General features: G+C 37.9%; 3 protein-coding genes across 3 annotated transcripts; 1 reads left to right on the forward strand and 2 right to left on the reverse strand.

Annotated features, from left to right (window-relative positions):
- Window positions 1-6,136: 6,136 nt before the first annotated feature.
- LOC117667209 (olfactory receptor 5AR1-like) lies at window positions 6,137-7,093 on the reverse strand. The gene has a single exon (XM_034420420.2). The coding sequence runs from the start codon at window positions 7,091-7,093 to the stop codon at window positions 6,137-6,139; it is 957 nt and encodes a 318-aa protein (XP_034276311.2).
- A 6,754-nt stretch (window positions 7,094-13,847) lies between these two features.
- Window positions 13,848-14,804, forward strand: LOC117667210 (olfactory receptor 5AR1-like). Its single transcript, XM_034420421.3, has one exon. It carries the CDS (start codon window positions 13,848-13,850, stop codon window positions 14,802-14,804), a length of 957 nt encoding a protein of 318 aa, XP_034276312.3.
- A 6,736-nt stretch (window positions 14,805-21,540) lies between these two features.
- On the reverse strand, window positions 21,541-22,587 carry LOC117667170 (olfactory receptor 8U9-like). The gene has a single exon (XM_034420385.2). The coding sequence runs from the start codon at window positions 22,585-22,587 to the stop codon at window positions 21,652-21,654; it is 936 nt and encodes a 311-aa protein (XP_034276276.1). The 3' UTR covers window positions 21,541-21,651.
- Window positions 22,588-22,792: the final 205 nt, after the last annotated feature.

Below are 22,792 nucleotides of genomic sequence, written 5' to 3' on the forward strand. Positions count from 1 at the left end.
TAATGGTTCATATCTAATCTTATTCATAAATTGTAAGTAATATCAAGTGTTAAATTCACTGAGCAATTGAGACTATAAATTGCTCTTTCCAATGCTGACGAACACGACTCTTGACAATAAAAATAGCATGCAAAATCCATTGTGCAGCTGTCATCTATTATGTATAGATATGCAATTTAGGAGAATATGGGCATAATATTAAAACCTGTTTCAAAGTCGGGATATGAAAGAACATCTTTCCATAATATAAGGACATCACAAAAATATGTGTCTCAATGAAGCATTATTTTTATTTCATTTTCTGCAAAACAGTGATTTATTCATCCTTTTTCAAATACAACGTGGTACAGTAAATCAAAAATAATACATTTTGCAATAAGCTGTGATCTAGGGTGGTAGATTGAATGGAGGGATGAGGGAAGATAGTACAGCCTCCCATTGTTTAGACAAAATGGACGCCTCCAATTCCTTTTTCCATTCTGTGTTTTGAATTTTTATATTGAATTAATTTATAAATAGGCAACCTTTAACAAAGGAATTTTGTAAAATTTTTGGGGGGAGAGAGAGATATTTCATTACAATCAATTTTCCATATCAAATGACAGTATTTCAACCAGCGGGATTCGCTTTTTGCTTTTGTATTAAATAAATAAATCCCACCACAAGTCAAATATTATCTGATCCATGTCTAGTTGTAATAAAGTCAATTTCATTATTCTTAACCATGGAAGAAGTCACTTTCTAGACCCTATTGGCTAAAACAGCAGATAAGATTTTAATATCTACATTAATCAGTCAGATGGGATCATAAGTTTTGTTATTCAAAAAACACCAAATCAATGGCTGTCTTTGCCTTTTTGGTTTACTTTAGTGTATTTATGCTACATCTTTTGAACAAGATGTTGACACATGTATGAAGTAGCTTTCTGGGTTAAGAAGTCAAGAGTACCTAAACATCAATTTACAAGTCTACCACTCTTAGCATTCAGCTCCCACACTGTCTATTAGAGATCTCTAGGGAGTCCACAAGCAGATTATAAATACCTCATTCCTACGCCAATCATCCTTCATGCTCCCCCCCCCCCCCCATTTCATCCTTGCGATAACAACTCTGCAAGGACAGCTATGAGAAGAAATCTGAACCAACATTTCTGTATGAGCTTCATGAGGGGGCCTAAGTTTCCTCAGGAATAAATTGCCTTTCTCTTTACTTTGGGGTACTTCGCTTTGCAGTAACGGTGACTATGAATACCAGTTGTAATCTATGAACTGGAGGAATCAGTATGTCTGTCTGAAGGAGAAAAAAACATTCATTCAGAATGTTTCATTTTTACTGCTTTTTTTAAAAAAAATAATCCCACATTCCCCCTTGTTTTGTGAATAATGAAAACACTATGTGCTGGGAGTAATATTAATAAAGGGCGATTTAGGTAATATCATAGTTGTATCAGAGCGTCAGTGTGGATTTTAATTGATAATTGATCATTCTTATTTTCATGGGTGTGTTTTACTGTGAATGCTTTATTTATACATATCTTCCTGAATATATTTTATTAATTTGTGAATGATTTAATTATTAGTCTATAAATTTCCACAAGTCTGCTTAGGTATGGCAGTGCACAAATATAAGGAAGGGAGAGAGGAGGATGCCCCCCCATCTTGAGTTAATAACAATTTTATTTATCTGTTTGTTTAAATTTATATGGCCACTCACATAATGTGAGTCTGCACAGCATCCAAACACAGCAACAATTAAAACAACATAATTAATCTTAAAACACCAAAATAAAATGATCAAAATAAAAACACAAAAAAAGCCAAGATCACAGGAGAATAACAATCATTTAACTGTGTAAAACCACCTTGCAGGCTTCTTGTGCAAAGACCACGTTTTTAAGGGCTTTCTGGAAGGATAACAGGGATGGGGCCAACCTCACCTTGGGGGGAGGAATGATGTTGTAGAGTACGTGAGCCACAGCAGAAAAAGCACAACTTCTGGATCCCACAAAATGACATTCCTTAGCAGAAGGGACCTGCAGCATACCTCTCCTGCTTTTCAAGTATTTTCAAATCTAAATGGATCTAAAGTAATATGGAAATATTTCATCACTTTCCTATTTTCCATAGGAGGTTTAATTTTCTCCTAATAATTACTTGCAAATGGAATCTTCTATTAGCTGATAAGAACACAAGCTGTTGAAAACAAAGGAATTACTTACTATATAGGCAGGAGGGGCAAAGGGCTGGGTGCCTTTGAAAGTCAGTTTGGGAGAGGCTGCTTCACTAAAAATTTATCCTTTATCCCCCTCACCTGAAGCCTTCTCTTTCCAGTGGAGCTACCATTTAATCCATTTCATCCCGATTTTTTTTAATCTGCTTCTTCTGACATATGGGAAAGGAAGGCAGATGTTCTGATGTGGTTCAACAAATGGATAGAGAATGGTCAGTACTGTTTATTGGTAGGGTGTACAAGTGTGTCTGTAAGTATATGTGTAAGTGACTCGCAGTAGATTTTAGGTAGCTCAAAAATGAAACATTAAAGCATTTTCAACACTCAGTCACTCTAATCAACAAGAAAACATAGCATGTGACTCCAAACTAGAAGTAAATAACTCAAATAGCAGGCAAAAACCATAGAAATGAAGTTTTAGTCATTTTTAGTGCAATATGGAGAACTGGAAGATACTCTGAATGAAATTTAGGGTGCCTCAACAATATTAAATATGCTCTGTCGTGTTGGTGCTTGTAAGAGTGTGATGACATCAGTCTAGAATGGGGTCTTAGCCTGTGGGCTGTGCCCCCTCCCAGGAATTCAAAGGGTCTGTGGCTTATCATCCATACTTATATGCACACAAAAATTTAAGCTCATTATTGAAATTGCTGCAAAACTTTTTTTCTTTCTTTTTTCTTTCTTTCTTTCTTTCTTTCTTTCTTTCTTTCTTTCTTTCTTTCTTTCTTTCTTTCTTTCTTCCTTTCTTCTACATTTCCTTATTGTGCAGATCTTTTGGCCTTCTGCTTTCTAGTTCTTAAGCTTCCAGGTCTATAAGGGAAATGATAGCTTGATGGCTTGCTGTTCCTTTCCCGTAGCCCAAATGAAATGAGTTGGAAATAAATGTTCTTCCATTCTTTTAAACACAGAATAGGATTGTGGAATTCTTGATATTACATAACTGGGTAATGAAACATCTACAAAAAAACCAACCAGAAGGCACCAAGGACTCTACAATTCAAGCCTGAGCTACAAATATTCTCTTTGATTGGTACAGAATAGGATTTCCTCTCTTCTAATCTCTTTAGGAGATGAGGACATTTTTGCCCCTGTAGTGACCCAATGTTTTGGCTGCAGAATTTTGGGAGCTGAAATCTATGCATCTTAAAATGGACAAGGCTGAAACACCCTCATAATCGAAATCATAACAACGCTCCAAGGAAAAATGACAAGCAAGAATTCCACAAAGAAATATAATTTATTTTGGGAAGTAGTAAATAGAATCAATAGTATGGATGAAGTGACATATTTGTCAAAAGAGTAAGATGCTCTGAAAAAGGAGCTGTAAAACTGGGCTTTTGATATTCTGACAATATTATCAAGAATTAAAATTGAGAATATTTTAATATTCTGCTATATTGACCACCCAGCAAGAAATGTAAATTACTGGGTGAATATAAACAATCATAACCACCGCCCACCCACCGCCCCCCACCCCCAACTTTTTGAACTCCATTTCAGACTTGGTCCTTAAATCTCTCTCTTGTTTGCTTTGATAGATGGGTAAACAATCATTTTTACCATTATCTTAAGCTTGTGTAATTAATGGTTCATGTATATTTTATTATGCCGGTTTCTTTAAATAATAATTTGATAGTAAAATTGCTTACTTTGTTCTGTAGTAGGCTTGGATTTTAGTAAAAGAAGAAGGAAAGGCAATTTTGGCATCATAGAATTATTTATAACATAATTCCTAGCCACTTAAAATTTAATATGTCTTAGAAAGGAAGATTTTTTAAAAAAAAAAAGAATATATCTTTAACAGCTAATTCTAAAGCAGCTGCGTTTTACAATGGTAACTTGTCATTGTTCCTATGAAACATACATCTTTGCATATATCTTCTGCTGCATTGGATGAACATTACCATAGTGTTCTTTGTAACAAAAGATGTAGGCTTGAATCAAACAGTGCCCTTAATGAATGGAAATAGGTTTATAATTGAGCTTAAAAAGTTGATAATTTCTCTGAAATGCTTACCCACAACACAAATCAAATTCCATCGTCCTGACCTCTGAAAAACCAGCTTTTGAGAAACATTCTAGACTAGGGGTCTCCAACCTTGACAACTTTAAGACTTGTGGACTTCAACTCCCAGAGTTCCTCAGCCAGCTTTGCTTCTGGGAGTTGAAGTCCACAAGTCTTAAAGTTGCCAAGGTTGGGACCTGTGTTCTAGACTGCACTGAGAACAAGAAAAAGAACATCACTGCTCCTTAAATAGGTTCCTGTTCAGAGTTCATAGAATCCAGAGTAATAGATGATATTCTATCCAATATGTTCTGTTATCCCATTATTAAAACCATGAAGATGAGATATAGTTCTCCATTAGTAAGTGAATATGATTGCTAGCCAATTATTTTTTAATTCTAGCACAAAGATTTGTTTCTTTGTTTATCAAATGTGTACAGCTGCCCATCTCATCAAAAATGAATCTGAGCAGTGCATAAATTAATATGTATTATAATCTTATTTGCCAATGAAATCTCTGTTCAAGAAACTAAATTCAGTCCACTAAACAGAATATGCAAAATAACTATCTTTTTTTCCTTCATTCTGCATAAGGACAGGTTTTGGCGAGAGGTACTACAAAACAAAATCATAATTTTTGCCACTCTCTAATATATAATTTTAAAAAACAGCCTAGTTTATTCAGTCATATGGTTTTGGTGCAATTGCAAATTCAAGCAAATTCATTTAATTCCATTTCATTTCAATTTACAATTAATTAAGTCTTGTAAATGTGATTTCAATGGAACTGCTTCTTTGGCAGTTGCCTATAGGGAGTAATGGGGCATAGATAGAAAGTTGAGGGTTTCCCCTTTGCTTTTCATTCTGTCTGCTAACTTCAGAGCCACAACATTCTGTCTTTCTTTTCAGAAATTCAAGCATTCATTTCTTGACTACATGGGTGCAGGCCACTGGTGGGTTGCCCCTGGTTCGGACGCAAGAACCGTCGGTAGTAAAACTGGTCTGAGGCCCCACCCACCATCCCAGATGTCATCATTGGTGATCTGCGCATGTGCAGAAGCTTCTGGGCATGCGCAGAAGCAAGGCGCGAGCGTGCGCACGCAATCCTGTTGCAAACCAGTAGTAAAGGTAAGTAGAACCCACCCCTGGTGCAGACTGAGCAAAAGATGTCATTCTACTTGTGGATAATGCATCTACCTGGAGATAGAGCAATCAACTGGATGAGCAAAAAGCAAAGTATGCACCTCCATAAGTGTGCCAAGAAACCATGTGACATGAACTTTGGGAAAGAGGAGCCAAACCCAACACTCTTGTTTGAGAACTATCAATGAATAATCAAGTGTCCCGAATGAGAATACTAAACCCAAGTGCAGCTACATTAAGTATGACTTTGTGGGAGTTGCTTTAAGAAAAGGGATTTGTTAAACAGGTACTGCCCATAAGAAGAAAAATTGGCAGATGGACTCACGAAGTCTTTGCCTACAGATTGACAGAGTGTTCTTCAAGAGATTATGGGAGTTGTGAATCAGCATAGGAGGCCACGAAAAGCAGGAGGTGGAGTGCAGGTAGTTAAGGATTTGTTGTGAACTTGACTTTCATTCCCTCTGCTTTTGTTTATGAGGTTGGTAATCTCAAGAGTTTTTTCCTGCTTTTGTCCCTCTGTCTAGATGCATACATTCTTGGCTATACTGATAGGATGTAGAGCTAGAAAAAGTTAGATCTTTTTCCCTTATGCTGTACGTCCTCATATATTTTTTGTTGTTGTTGCTGCTGTTAAAATAAAAAGCCTGCTCAAATTAGTTTCCTGCTTTGAAGAATACCTTCCATATAGACAAATTCACTTTAAACAGAGTGGCACATTAGATCATACGCTTAGATAAAATGCTTCCATTTGTCAGCCTTCATAAACATCTCATGCCCTTTAAGAAAGCCATCTCCAGTGCCTGCCTTCTTCTCACGGCATTTTTTACTTCCTTGTTCCTCAGGCTATAGATCAAAGGATTCAGCATTGGAATCACTATGGTATAGAAGACGGAGGCCCATTTATCCTGATCCAGAACATAGCTGGAACTTGGGCGCAGGTACATAAAGACAGTTGTTCCATAGAAGATGGTTACAGCTGCCAGGTGGGAGGCACATGTTGAAAAAGCCTTTTGTTTCCCCTCAGATGAATTAATCCGCAGGATTGCTGTCAAGATGAATGCATATGACACCATAATTTCTGTTGAAGTAAATATACCCAGGATTGTTGCAAAAATGAAGAGCACCATTTCGTTGATGCTTGTGTCAGTACAAGAAAGAGACAGCAATGGGGGAACATCACAGAAAAAATGGTTGATGACATTGGAGCCACAAAAAGAGAGCTGAAAGGTAGAAGCTGTTTGTGTCACTGCATTCACCAAGCCAATGAGATAAGATCCAGCCACCAGCACAGTGCACACTTTGGGAGACATGGTAACCACATAGAGGAGAGGATTACAGATAGCCATGTACCGATCATACGCCATCGCTGCCAGGAGGATACACTCAGTACTTGCACAGAAAATGAAAAAATACATCTGTGCGGCACAATTAGCATATGAAATGCTTTTCTTGTCTGCCAGTATGTTAGCTAGCATTTTAGGGGCAATGGCTGAAGAATATCCAAAATCTAAGAAAGACAAATGACTGAGGAAGAAATACATAGGGCTCTGGAGCTGAGAGCTTATCCTGATTAATATGATCATCCCCAGATTGCCAGTCAGTGTAATTAAATAGATAATTAGTATCACAATAAAAGAGAGTAGCTCCATCTTTGGACTATCCACTAAACCTACAAAAACAAATTCAGTCACCTTTGTGTGGTTTTCTTCAATCATTTCTCTTCAGTAATTAAAAACTGTTGAAAGGCTAGTATCTGTTTCTTCAGTGGCATCAGATCTGTAATATATAAAAAAGGATATTTTATAAGGATCCGTATCTTGTCCAAGGCTCTGCAGATAAAGCTTCTTAGCTGTCACTGATAACGCAAAACATCAGGATGTATAATGAATCAGAGCAAAGACCTTTAGACTTAATCATGAGGAAAATATTCCTCAACAATCCTTTTTCTGATATATTCCCCATGATACTGTTTTTATCTTATCTCCAACCGATATCACAGGCAGCATTAACCCAGCCTTAGATTTTCTGCTCTTAAAAATAGTATTTTCCTCTGAAGCAGGAAGCATGATAATTTTACTATGGATACAATCTAAGACACTTCATTGATCATTCAACGGGTGGTGAAGCCAAATAACTCTTGGAAAATGGATCCACACTTGGCAGGTGAGGTTCCTAAACACCTATTGATCATTCTAGGTTGATACACTCATACCATTCTCCTGCCAGTCCCTGGATACTATTCTCCAAGGACTTTTTGATTGGGGAAGAAGGAGTTTGTGGTTCTTTCAAACTGCACTCTCCCCAAACTGAACCAGAAGTCTTGGCTTTGAAAGAGGGTCCATCACTGGGGGAAGCCTGAGAAGTGAAACCAGCTTTGTTTCTGCTGTGTCATCCACAGCGATGATCTGCTGTGAGGTTTATTTTGAGCACACTTTTAATGCTCTGTGACACATACCCTAACTTAGCTTCAAAATAAACCTGATAATAGCTAACTGGCAGTGGCAATGGAAGACAACTGCTCAGCTGTTAGCCAAACTCATTTCCAATGTACCGACCCAAAACACTTGCAAGCCAAAGTGAATTTTGACAGATGGTTCAACCTGCCATTCAAGTTATCTGTCAAACCTCAATTCCTCCCCAGTACAGCCTCAATCCTTGTAAAGATTATGATTCATGGTGCTTGGCAGGAAGGATGGGAAACAAAGCCAGGGGAATCTACCAGTTAATTTCCTGAACAATTGTTGCATAAAATGAAGACACCGTTATTTAGTGGCAACCCAGAACAGTGTTTACAGAGGCAGGATTGGGAGCAGTACTGAGGGTTCAAGGTCTAGCAGACAGCATTTTAACTAGGCAGCATGGAAAGGCCCTAAGTAATATTTAAGGACAGAAGAAACTTGACATGAGAAGTCATTTAGCAGTATCTCAGTCTTAAATCATTTATACTGGTACATATCTATACAATTTTTCTACATTTCCATTTCTGCATTAATGTAGCAATGAAGGTCAAAAAGCTCTTGCTGAATGAGTGTTTAAAACCTATTTAGCATATCATTCTGTTTTTACAGTAGTCAAACAGATACTAGTGTGATACTCAGATTATGAGGACTGTAGCAACTGATAATCAGAAGCATATTATTGGTACTGAATTTTATAACAACTGATGATCATCTCTTCTCTAGCAGTCCTGTGCATGCATTCTTTTCTATAGAATTTTGGGCAAGTTCTTTCAGATAGGGAATTCTTACACTTCATCAATATACAATCCATTTTGCTTCTGCTTGTAGTGTGGCTTCCTAGGCACATAATGATGAAACAGACCTATGTATAGCAAACCTTTCAAACTGTTGTAGTTATCTTCTTTTATCATAGTGCATTTTGCCATTAACCATATTCCCAAATATCTAACAAGTCTATTCTAACGTATCAATTTTGAACCAGTACTTTCCTTGGCAAATTGTGTAGTAGATATATCATAATTTCAACAACAAAAATGGCAAAACATTCCATGACATTCTGATTTACAAGCTAGGAATTGAAAAGATTGAAAGTATTTTCAGATACCTGAACATATGATTACACTATTTGCTGACATTATCTGGAGACAGGTCTTCTTGTCCAAACGAAATAATGGTAGAAATATTCTGAAATGTAGCAAACATCTTGGATAGTTAGATTAGTTTAGTGGGTCATTGAGATAGTCTTTTTTATAGAAGATCCTTATGATCCAAACAACTGATTCCCTGGTGGTAAACCTCAACTATTTTTTTAAGTTTATTATCAAGGGTAATATGCTACTTCTACTGTTACTAAATGAATTTTCAAAGGAACAGGAAAATTATTTTCCTAATTGCTTGTGTTCCTCTGTGTGTGTGGGAGTCTATTAAGTTTACAGGACAGAGATAACATCCACAACTGCTTTAAAGACTTCATTGACTCTTCATTGATTGATTGTTTGATTACGTGTCATAAGTCAGTGACAACTCTTAGCAAGCACATAGATGAACCTTCTCCAGGATGATCAGTCCTGACTTAGTTTTTAGGTTTAGGTTTTCCAGTAGTACATCTATCACTAGTGTAATCAAATCGATCCACTTGGCTCATTTCCTTCTTTCCTTTCCTTCCATGTTTTCCAAACCTCTGGATTGATTTGTTGCATTATCCATTTGTTTGTTTTCTTATCTATCCATGGTATTCTCAGGAATCTTCTCCAAAACCAAAATTCAAAAGTAGAAACATTCCTTGTATGCTATGTCTTCAAAGTTCAACCTTCACCTCCATAAAGTGTCACAAAAAAATATTAAATGCATGATTCTTATCTTTGTAGGTATAAACATACTGAAGAATGTTTCCAAGGCCTTCCTTGCTACCCTACATAGTGCTAGTTTGTGACATATTTCTCTTTTATTATTGATGGTTCTTTTATTATTGATGGTAAATCCTAAAAGACAGAAGCTATCAATTAATTCAATATCTTTATTGTCAAGCCTAAGTTTTACTGTACCCAATGTCATTAGTTTGTTCTTCTTTATCTTTAATCTTAGTCCCATTTTTTTTCACGGTGCTTCTTAACTTTTATTTTAGCTTGCAGATTAACCATTTGCAGCTTCAGCTATCAGAGCAATCTCATCAACTTAATACAAGTTGTCTTTCAACATTGTCTTTCAACATTGATGTTGGAAAAATAAGTCTATCTTCTTCTGGTCAACTGGAAACCTGCTGTTGCATTATAACTAAATTACAAATAACACTTCCAAAAAAAAAGAAAACATGGCAGTGAAGTGAAATTACACAGGATGATCTCACCTGTAGCCTCCATGTATTTAATACAGATTGCCCATGAGTTCTACCTGTCAGGGATCCTACCTGTATTTGATAGCATCTGGTATTTGAAAAACTTCCCAGGCCAGGTTTGAGGCTGAAAAAACATATAAAGTAGCTGGTTTCCATGAAGTTCCCTATCAATAATTTGTGCCTGGATAGTACACTGAGTAGATATACAACTTCCCTGAGAACAGAATTCTCATTATCATGAGATTATTATATTTCAATTTAAATTAGAAGAATTGTTTCCAAATTAAATTTTATCTTGCTCTCTCCCAAATTAAATGAACATAACCATATTTTATGCAAATTTCCATTCTCTCTGATGATGTATAAATATGTACTTATTCATTATAAACAATATATAATAATAATAATAATAATAATAATAATAATAATAATAATAATAATAATAATAATAATAATAATAATAATAATAATAATAATAATAATAATTTTATTTCTATACCGCCCTTCTCCCGAAGGACTCAGGGCGGTGTACAGCCTATATATGCAGTTAAACCCTGTAATTGAGGACCTAAAACCATAGCTATTTCTCTAAGAAATAGCTGAATAAGATCCAGCATGTGATTAAGGTTTTAGACTATAATTGAATAAATATATTCACCAGGTGATACTGAGTCAGTCTTTACTCTTAGCCTGATCACAGGACTGGTGTTCGGTGAGGCAGATGAAATGGAGAGAAGAATGAGGGCAATGCAAAGCTTTGAAGGAGTGCTTTGTACACAAGCTTTATGCAAAACATTCTTCTGCAACTGGTTTATAAGACATTCCTTTGTAGATGGTTTATATTTTTAAAAATTGCCCTTCCTGTCTTAACAGCAAAACAGACATAATGCTGTATTGGCCAGCCACACCTGTGAAAGTATTGACCACTATCAATAATAAATATAGTGAGACAGTCTGTACTTGTACTTTTCACCCTGGGAAGGAGCACACATCCCTGATATTTTCAGAGGTATGCATCAGGCAGGCTCGTCACAGAAGATATTTCTGCTGTAGGGTGTACCTTTACCCAGGTGAAACTGTAACTGTTTGTCAGGATTTTGACTGAAAGGATAATCAAGGTGACAATGAGCAACATTTGAGAAATAGAATATTTAATACCAGGCAGGGGATGTGCAAACCAGATTTTTGCTCTTCAGCAGGCCATTGAGAAATATTATCAATTTAGAGAAAGTTTTTTTTATTCATATTTTATTAATTTTTAAACAACCAAAAAACAAAAACATAAATACAAAAATACAAAACAGAAAATTTTTTGTGCAGAAAACTTTAGAGAAAGTTTATGATGAAGTGGTTAAGCTTGATTTATGGGAAAGTTTTCCTGAATATGAGAATAGGAGGTCAGAAATTGTTAGAATAAGTTAGAAAAAAAGATAAATAAGTTAGAATAAGATAAATAAATATCTTAATAGGTGATTCAACAGCCCTAGGCATGAAAACTGGGTGGGTGACCTTGGGCCGATCACCTTTTCTCATAGCCCACAAAGTCAGCCTTGGGTAACAAGCTGGTCAGTCAATTCCTGTCACAATCAATGAATCAACACTTGGTTGATCCAAATAATAATCATAATAAAGGACCATGCACTTGCAAGAAAATACTAGGAAGAAGAAAATAGAAACTAGGACAAAAACGTGTGATGTTCTCTTACTTGTTCAATGTATTTATACATAAATGTATAAGCAACACTGCTATGATATATTTAAGATGGGCCCATAAATGTATGTGAATGCAGATGATGCCATATTGCTGACTGAGAGATTGAATTATTGCAGCAAACTGCACGATGCAATGAGCAGTATGAAAAAATGTTTGTGCACATTTGGGTAAAAGGAGTGATTGATGGCACATTATGCATGCACGGTGAAAACCGCAAGGAAGCAGATGAATTTATAGGAAAGAAATTGGGAGCCTTTTTACCAAGCAAGAGAAAGTGGATGGCTATGAAAATGATAGCAGAAAGATAGTAGGTGGCATATGGTCCTTTACAAGGAATGAATATTTATTGAAAGATATGTTAATGGATGAGTGCATGATGTGCTTTTGCCCACTTTTTTTTAATTTGGAAGTGAGAGTTGGGTATCTCAGGAGAGACATAGAAGGAAGTTGAATGCAATGAGAATGGGATACTTAACGGGTGATAAAACAAGAAGCAACTGTCAGAAATAAATGAGTGCTAAATAATATGAGCGAGTGACCAGTATAAAAGACGTAAATGAGGTGGTCTGGTCCTCTTGAAAAAATGAATAAAGGTCAGATTGCAAAACATATATATAAGAAAGGGTAAAATGGTTGGGAATGAGAGGAAGACATTACCTTTACTACCAGTTTGCAGCGGGGCTGCGTGCAAGCGCAGAAGCCTCTGCGCATGCGCAGAAGCGTTTTGATGACATCAGGGTTAGTAGGCGGAGCCTCCCGCCAGTTTTACTACCGGTTCTATAGAACCGGTGCAAACTGGAGGCAACCCACCACTGGAGGAATACCAAGATAATCATCATTAGAGTCGATACAATCCTCAAAACAGGGAGAAGATAAATGTAAAAAACAAAATATAATATGTGAAATAGAAGAATCATATGATGGAAATAAGAATGATTTTCAGGGAAAGAAAGGTGTGCAGAGGTGCAATGGATGATATTGGTGTAAACTAGATTTTCTTTTCTACTTCTTATTTCATCTCTTCAAATCATTTAGCGTACCATTTCTTATTCCTTTTGTATAGCACTACTGACTCCAAAAGGGAATAGAATGATGGGTGCATACATACAAACAAATAAACACACACACACACTCACATTTATTAGCAGATACAACAATTCCCAAGAACTTGGCAGCTGAGAATATCAGGGGATAATATCCCAGATGGCATTAAATAGCATTTAAGCTTTCTCCTTCTGCTTGTAGAATCTGAAAGTAAGGAAAGAAACATTTGAAATATTCCTGGTAAGTTATTTATTAATAACAATACAAACTAAAGTTAAAAATAAAAAAATAAATGTTTTACCATCATATAGGACTTTTTGTATTGAATTTGTATAAGAATTTGACACTAAAAAATAACTTAGAATGCTTTGACTATACGCCAATTGGCTACTGAGGCTTGCCAAAGTCAGATTCATTCATAATACTGAAATATTGAAATATTTATTGGGACTTAATTCCACACTTACATATTTTTGTGTGATACAACTTTCACAGCAAATGTGATTGACTTAACAACATTCATAACTTTAATATCCAGAACTCTTGCTTTCCATCTCAGCTAAAGGAAAACTTATCTTCAGTTTGATATTTAGAAGTTCAAACTTAAAGAACGTTGTTATGAGAATAAAATTTCCTGCAAATAGTAATCATTTTAAAGATCTAATTTTGTGTTTGAATATTGTAAACTGTATAGGCAGAATTTTTTAAATGATTTGTATTGAAGAAATCTTATTGATTGGCATTATAATAGCTAGTACAGAGTTTATAGTAACAATATTTCAGTTTCAGAATTGTTTTCAAATAAAAGCTATACTGATGAAATACTTTCAACGTGCTGCTTTCTTTCCCAGGATATAAACAGAAGGGAATTCTGGATTTATCTCTCATCCTGGATCCAGCCTCCATTGTGAAAGATCATGGATAAAGGAAATCAGACTGTCATAACGGAATTCATTCTTATGGGATTCACAGATAATCCTAAAATGCAGTTCACTCTTTTTATCATCTTCTTCTTAGTTTATCTTGTTACAATAATTGGGAATCTTGGGATGATTTTGTTGATCTGTGCTGAGCCCCATCTTCACAACCCCATGTATTTTTTCCTGGGTAACCTCTCCTTTGCTGACCTCTGTAACTCCTCAGCCATTGCTCCTAAAATGCTGCTTGATTTCTACGCTGAAACTAAAAAGATTTCATACAATGGTTGCATTATGCAACTGCTTGTATTTGCCTTGTTTGCAAATGTCGAGTGTCTTTTGTTGGCTTTAATGGCCTATGATAGGTATGTGGCCATTTGCAATCCACTTCTCTATTCAATCATTATGTCCAAAAGGACCTGTCAAGAACTGATGACCGTTGCATACTTTATAGGGGTAGTAAATGCAACGATAAATACTTCTTGTACATTTCGACTGTCATTCTGCAGATCTAACATTATCAATCATTTCTTCTGTGATGAACCTCCACTGCTCATTCTCTCCTGCTCTGATACCTACATCAGTGAGATAGTGATATTTGCCTTTGTTGGCTGCATTGAAGGAATCAGCATTGGAATGATTCTTGTATCCTATGCTTATATTTTGGGTACAGTCCTGAGAATGCACTCTGCTGAGGGTAGGTATAAAGCATTTTCCACCTGCGCCTCTCACCTGACAGCTGTTGGGATATACCACGGGACAATACTCTTCATGTACTTTCGGCCCAGCTCCAGCTATTCCATGGACCAAGACAAATGGGCCTCATTGTTCTACACGGTTGTAATCCCCATGCTCAACCCTCTGATCTACAGCCTGAGGAACAAGGAGGTGAAAGATGCTGTGTCAAAATCACTTGGCCGTATACGGATTTGGAAAGGAAGAAATATTGTTTTATAATAATTGGAAAGTGTGTCCATTTAGGAAAATGATATACAAAAGGTTTAGCTAGATATCCCACTGTATGTTACAGATGATACACCACTAGTGGCAGGTGACTAAAGAGACCAAGAAATGGGAGTCCATCTCAAAATGTGTACATCATTTGTTTTTAATATATATATTATTTTTTTTTAAATCTAGCTAAAGACATATCAAATATTTTAATTAAATTCTCAAAGAATTAAACAAGCAATTAAACAAACAATATTTAATTTACCTTTATATTATCTGGTAATCTATTTTGAAGAGCGTCCTTTAGTTTGCCAAAATTAATAGAACTCTGTATACATGGATCTTGTTTTTGTGTACTTCTTTAATTCTTTTCTAATTGGCAAGCTTCGATGTCTATGCATTTATTATTGGGATTTTATAATCTCTCCAAAATTTTATACATATATCTTATGTGATTCCAAAAACACCTTATTTATCTGTGAAATCAGAAAATATAGCCAAACTGATCCATAAAAAGTAATATGAACAACTAAGTGGTCATAATTAATGGTCCATCTGAAGGTCCTTAAGTAATCATATATTCATTGCATGAAATATCCCTATTAAAATATTATCCAAATAAGAATTTAATTCTCAATTTGTCTAGATTCACACAACACAGGGACACAGGCTTTCCTTAATTATGATTTATTTAATTAATGAGAATGACTTTACACAATCCTCTAAGATATAAATCATAATTTATAAATGCAGAAGCAAGGTTCATAGTTCCTGCAATCTATAATTTGATTTGATTAAATTTTAGCTAGGAAACACAGGTACTGTGGGAGAAAGAGAGAAGGAAGAATGAAGTGTACTGATCAAAGAGATTCTATATCAAGGGGTGTCAAACTCAATTTCATTGAGAGCTACATCAGGGTTGTGTTTGACCTCGGAGGGCTGGGGTGGGTGTGGCCATGGTGGGCATGGACACCTCAACATCACTCATGTCAGGGGCTCCTGTGGGACCCCGAGCACTCTGCCAGCAAAAACAGGCTCCCAAGCTCTGTTTTCAGCTGTGACAGCTTCCTGCAACCCTCTGCCAGCAAAAACAGAGCTCGGGAGGGCCTTGAGTTGGACACCCCTGTTCTATATAGTTCATAGATTGCCTATCACTGAGTTAGATTCTGCCCACTCTTCCCCAGCTAAGATCCTTTTCATTACATGTGATACAATGAAGCATTCCAAAAACATGTGGCATTCAGAACTCTGCCAGATTACCGGTCTTTCCATTTGCTAATACTTCCTAATGCAAATCAACACAAAACTGCATTTCTCTACATTTCATGTATTATTTCCTGAGCCACCTGTGTTTCCTGGACATGTGTTATATCCCATAATCATCCCTCAAATGCTGTACTGACAAATGACAAAACCATCTCCTTGGCAGTTGTGTTGTGCAGATGTTCATTTCTCTTGTAGGTACCAAATTCATCCTGTTGGCTTTCATAGCATACGACCAGCACATGACCATTTGCTATCCCTTGTGATTAAATGTTGTTATGAGACAATAGTTCTGTGTATAGATGGCACTTGGATGTTGGCTCTGTGGCCTGGTGCAGTCAGCGTTCACTCTGCAATTGCCATTTTGTGGAGGGGGGGCAGAGATAATGAACCATTTTTGGTTGTGAATTGTTAGTTGTTCAGCAGTTGGCTTGTTCAAACACCTTCAGTAGGGATGCTTTGATGCTAGGAGCAGGTATCCTCATTCTGCTCACCCCTTTTTCCTGATGCTGGTGTCTTTCATGTCCATTTTTTTCAACCATTCTTCATATTCATTTGGCAGATGGAAGGCACAAAGATTTCTCCACCTGCTTAGCCCACATTATTTATTTATTTAGCATAAGGCACATATCTTACTACCGCAAGAACTGGTAGTAAAACTGGAGGGAGGCCCCGCCCACCATCCTGGATGTCATCATCAGCGATCTGCGCATGCACAGAAGCAAGGCCCACGTGCGAGCGAAGTGATCCTGTTGCAAAACGGTAGTAAAGGCAAGTAGAACCCACCCCTGATATGGCATCTACAGAGGTCAAAATCATCATTATATGGAACCATATGGTTTCAATGGGAGAGATGTATGGAGACATAGAATTACAATGGGATAGGTGTTGTAATTCAATATCTCTCAGGCCCACTTAGCTGTGGTGATCCTGTGCTATGGAACAACCATCTTTGCCTACTTGCATCCCAGCTCCTACTGTTACTCATGCGCTGGTCACCTCCCGTCTTGACTACTGCAACGCTCTCTACCTAGGGCTGCCCTTGAAAACCACTCTAAGGCTTCAGCTGGTGCAGAATGCGGCCACGCGGGTTGTGATGGGAGCGTCCCGACACTCTCATGTTACACCCCTCCTACGCGACTTGCATTGGTTACCGGTTGCCCTTCGGGTGAGGTTCAAGGTGCTGGTTATTACCTACAAAGCCCTTCATGGCCTAGGCCCGGGATATTTGTCGGACCCCCTGTAGCCAGCGACAATCCCTAATCACCCAGTGCAGGGCCTCCTCAGGGTGCCGTCGGCCAGACAGTGTCAGCTGACCACCCCTAGGGGGAGAGCTTTCTCTGTGGGTGCACCCACCCTCTGGAACCAGCTTCCTTTGGAGCTCCGGATGGCCCCTGACCTTCGCTCGTTCCGCCACGATTTGAAGACCTGGTTGTTGCGCAGCCTGGACTGATGGGGGGGGGGGGGTTAATGAATTTTTAAATTGTTTTAAATTGGGATTTTAATTTTATATTGGCAGGAATTATGCATTTTACCGTTGTGAGCCGCCCTCAGTCCTCGGAGATAGGGTGGCATATAAATTGCATAAAATAAATAAATAAATAAAATTAATTCATCCAAGCAAAGGGGAAAACCCATCTCATTGTTCTACTGTGTTTTCACACCAATGCTGAATCCCATGATCTACAGCCTGAGGAACAAAGTGGTAATAGGAGCCCTGGAGAAGGTCCCTGGAAGAAAAAGGAAAAGCGGAAGAATTATATGGGTCTAATTTCTCTACTTTATCAATCCAAAAAAGCCTTATGTGAATATCACCAGAGGAAGTCTCTGTCTATCCTCCTCAGTAAGAGAAATGGATAGATTTGCTAAAGAGCATTTTTGTGCTGATTTCCTTAGAATGCCTTCTCACGGGAGGTACCTGTGTTTCCAGTGAGCCCAGGTCAAAACACAGAACTTTAAGCTGGTTAACAAACTATTAAGCAACTAATGTTATTGCTTCATCTTTAGATTGTAGATACATTTCTTGTATTCAGTTTTTAAATGTTGCATAAATATTCCTTTGGGAGATTCCTTTTGGCCGCAGCTCAGCTATTGCAATAAATATAAAATACATTCATAAGATAAGTTCCATTTATAATTTCAGAGAGAGAAATTTGGCAACATTGGGAGAAGTTAATTGGAGAAGATCATCTACTAACAAAAACTGTTCCAAAACTAGTAAGCTAGATACCCCAACCCCAGCCAATCCTTATCATCCTTCTATTGACTCTGTTCTAACTCCACTGTTGGATGGTAAATTCTTTATTATGCATGTGTAATGTATGAGAAACAAAGTGTTTGGCTGAGCTTTCCAGCTTCACTATACTCCCTTTCCAACACATCACCATCAATGACAATCCCAACACAGAAATAGGGCAAGTATGACTATAGAACTCTGGACCTGTCCGCATAGTCTTGTTGATGTATATCAAACTATCATCTAAACCAGGGGTCCCCAACATTTTAGACCTCAGGGACCACCAAGTTCATAATTTTAAATCCCACGGACCACTAATATGAATCCAACACGCCGCTTGCTGAAGCGCCTGGACTCTCAGTGACGGGATGGGGTACTTCAGGCACTCACCCGCCTCTCTTTCTCTCTCTCTCTCTCCCCTCTCTCTTTCTCTCTCTCTCCCACTCATTCTCTATCATTCTCTCTCATATCTCTCTTTCTCTCTCCCCCCCCCCACTCTCTCTCTCTCTCTCATTCTGATTCTCTCTCTGTGATTCTCTCTTTCATTCTCTGTCTCTTTCTCTCTCATTCTGTTTCTTTCTTTCTCTCTCTCTCATTCTCTCTCTCTTTCATTGTCTCTTTCTTTCTCTCTTTCATTCTCTGTCTCTTTCTCTCTCTCTCTCTCTCATTCTCGCTGATTCTCTGATTTTCTCTTTCATTCGCTCTCTTTCTCATCTCTCTCCCCGTCTCTCTCTCATCTCTTTCTCTCTCTCTCTTTCTCTCTCTCTCCCACTCATTCTCTCTCTGATTCTCTCTCTTTCATTCTGTCTCTTTCTCTCTCTCATTCTCTCTCATTCTAATTCTCTTTCACTCTCTCATTCTCTCTGATTCTCTCTGTGTCTTTCTTTCTCTCTCTTTCTCTCATTCTCTCTCTCTTTTTCATTCTGTCTCTTTCTCGGTCTCTTTCTCTCTCTTTCATTCTCTGTCTCTTTCTCTCTGTGTGTCTCATTCTGATACTCCCTCATTCATTCTCTCTCTCATTCTCTCTCTCATTCTCTCTCTCCCACTTTCTCTCATTCTCTCTCTCTCTCTTTCATTCTCTGTCTCATTCTCTTTCTCTCCCCCCTCTCTTTCTCTCTCTCATCTCTCTCCCCCTCTTTCTTTCTCTCTCTCTCCCACTCTCATTCTCTCTCTCTCTTTCATTCTCTCTCTCATTCTCTTTCTCTCTCTCATATCATGGGCCAGCCAAAGTCAAGCATCTCCCCGAGAGACCGAGGTGCGCGGAGCACCAACAAGGGCCAGAAGAAACGCCCAGGAGATCCAGCAAGAGATGAAGATTCTCTCCTGCTCTGGAATATGGAGCGAATCTCCATCCCCCACCCTTCCCTTCACAGGCCAGGTGAGGAGTCACTGGGAAGGGAGGGCGAGGGGCGGGGACAGCCACTGGTGGGTTCAGCTGACAGGAAGCTACAGCAGGGGGAAGAAACAGCCCGGGGTTTCCACCACCCATTGCTTTGGCCCGCCTGCACCGCCACCCCACCCCACCCCCCTTGCACCATTACCTCATTCTGGCCAGCGAGGGCTGCACTGCAAAATTGCAAGTTCCACGAACCTCCCTCTACAGTGGAGATTTACAGCCCCACCATGAGCTGCCTGGCCAGTCCCATATTTCACAGGACTGGTCATTGCTCATCCCGGAGCAGGTCCTCCACCTGGGTGCGCTGCGGATCACCAAAATTTTCTCACGGACCACCAGTGGTCCACAGACCACTAGTTGGTGACCACTGATCTAAACAAATTACCATAGTATAATATACATATATCATTAATGACATGATAAACCAAGACTGGAAGCAGACAGTACTAATTCAAAGATTATCTTACCCTTCTAAGAAAGAAAATAAGGAACAGAATGGATTCTCTAGGGATTAGATTTCAAACATCAAAATATACTTAATACTTTTTTTAAAAAATCACCACTGCTTACATGCTGCCATAAATCATATTTCTTACTTGGCTAGCAAGTATACTGAAAGAATAAATTATTGTCCACTTCAATTCTTAAAAATGTTCCCAGAATAAAAAATATCCTGTTTTACAACTCATTTTAGAGGCTTTTTTTCCCCTCTAGGTAAATAAATGAGCTTCATCCCAGTGATCACTTCTATTTAAAATTTTCCAAAATAAATTAGGTCCTTTTGATGGAATGCTGCTTGCTGTTCCTTCCTGAAGTGGAGTTCTGATGCCTATAATTTCTGCTTTCATGATACTTTGATTTTATCTTTCTGTTAACGTAATAATTATGAAGAGATTGTAAAACTCTTTATTCTGAGATATACTGGTGTTGCATTAATAATTATTATTACTATAATTGTTGTAATGATCTTTATTGTCATCCTCATCTATTCTAAAAGGTAAAGGTTCCCCTTGCACATATGTGCTGGTTGTTCTCGACTCTAGGGGGCAGTGTTCATCTCTGTTTCAAAACCGAAGAGCCAGCGCTGTCCAAAGACGTCTCCGTGGTCAGGTGACCAGCATGATTCAACACCAAAGGCCCACGGAACACTGTTACCTTCCCACCAAAGGTGGTCCCTATTTTTTTACTTGCATTTTTTACGTGCTTTCGAACTGCTAGGTTGGCAGAAGCTGAGACAAGTAGCTCACCCCATTACACGGCACTAGAGATTTGAACCACTGAACTGCCAACCTTTCGATCGACAAGCTCAGCATCTTAGCCACTGAGCCACTGCATCCCTTTTTCATTTTTCATCTATTCTAGTTTAGAGTTAATCAATAATAGTGTCTCTGACGTGCCCAGCTCAATCACATTGTGTTTCATCTGTGAATACCAGTACCTCTTTAAAATTGAGGTATAGCAGTTTATTTTTTTTCACATTTAATATAATTTGAAGAATTATATCTTTGAATTGAGAGGATTCCTTTGTATTAGGACAATCTAGGAGAGATTAATTAAAGCTGTTTATGTGGGTAAATATATTATCTGTCTTCTGATTTTCATAGCAATCTTTTTTTTTTTGCCAAGGAACTCAAGGAACGAAGGAAGGGAAGCGATCCTCCCTTCCTCTTTTTTTTCTTTAGCATATGGATATCTTAAGGAAAATTTCTCTGGGTACAAGGAATGACAGTAATCTTCCTCAGGCTAGGCTAGGAGTAATCACTTTGCTCATAGGAGGAGCAAGAATAAGTGGACAGTTTTTAGTTCACTGAAGCCTGTAAACCTCTACATAACAAAAATGACAAATATTTTGAAAGTTTTAATTAGTATTTCTTTTTAATTAGAATTCCTGAACAATTGGGAATATCATGCACAAAATTACAATTCCAATTTGCACAAACATGGATTACAGGTGTTTCTCAAGGTAACCTTATTCGGTTTAATACTCGCTTCAATGCGTCCTTCACCTCCCGATTCCTCAGACTATAGATCAGAGGATTCAGCATGGGAATCACCATAGTGTAGAAGACAGAAATAACTTTATCTCGACCAAGTGAGTAGCTGGAAATGGGTCGGACATAGATGAAAACAGTGGTGCCATAGAAGAGCAAGACAGCGGTCAAATGGGAGGCACATGTGGAGAAGGCCTTATGCCTGCCTTCAGAAGAGCGGATCCTCAGAATGGAGGCTACGATGTATATATATGAGATGAAGATCTGCACTGTGGTGAAAATACCCTGAAATGTACCAAACGTATAAAGCACTATCTCATTGCTGAATGTTCTACTGCAAGAGAGTTTTAACAGTGGAGGAATATCACAGAAATAATGATTTATAACATTGGAGTGACAGAAAGAGAGTCTAAAAGTTGAGATCGTTTGTGCAAAAGCATGAATGAAGGCCATTATGTAAGTCACTCCTACTAGTTGGATGCAAACGTTCTCAGTCATAATGATTGTATAGAGCAGTGGGTTACAAATTGCCACATAACGGTCATAGGCCATAACAGCTAGCAGAAGGCATTCAACACTGGCTGTAAGGACAAAGCTGAACAATTGTGCTATGCAACCAACAAAAGAAATTGATTTATCATAACTTAAGAAGTTTGATAGTGTTTTAGGAGTTATTGTGGAGGAATAGCAGAAATCTATAAAAGCCAAATTTTTGAGGAAATAATACATGGGAGTATGGAGTCGAGAATCAATCTGGATCAAGGTAATCATCCCAAGATTTCCCACACAGGTGATAAGATACATCAGAAGAAAAATGACAAAACAAATGGGGGCCAAGTTAGGATTGTCTGTGAGTCCTACCAGAATGAATTCTGTTACTATACTATTATTTTCTCCTACCATTGTGTTGCTTGATAGTGTGTGGTCTACCCTCTTTAGCAAATCTGAAAAGAAATGATAGATATTATAAAATTGATATGGTAATCCCCACTGTGTCCTTTGCTGCTCCTGACCAACATACCTAGGGATTTGTGTGTCTTTGTATATCTGTAGATATGGACAGACAGACAGACATCTAAGTTCATAAACTATAAAATGTTAATTTATT

The sequence above is a fragment of the Pantherophis guttatus genome, chromosome 1 (genome assembly GCF_059756535.1).
Source record: "Pantherophis guttatus breed Tessera chromosome 1, ASM5975653v1, whole genome shotgun sequence".
NCBI lineage: Eukaryota > Metazoa > Chordata > Lepidosauria > Squamata > Colubridae > Pantherophis > Pantherophis guttatus.

Excerpts from the sequence above, each read along its gene's own strand:
- LOC117667209 (XM_034420420.2), bottom strand. The coding sequence starts at position 7,093 with ATGATTGAAGAAAACCACACAAAGGTGACTGAATTTGTTTTTGTAGGT.
- LOC117667210 (XM_034420421.3), top strand. The coding sequence starts at position 13,848 with ATGGATAAAGGAAATCAGACTGTCATAACGGAATTCATTCTTATGGGA.
- LOC117667170 (XM_034420385.2), bottom strand. The coding sequence starts at position 22,587 with ATGGTAGGAGAAAATAATAGTATAGTAACAGAATTCATTCTGGTAGGA.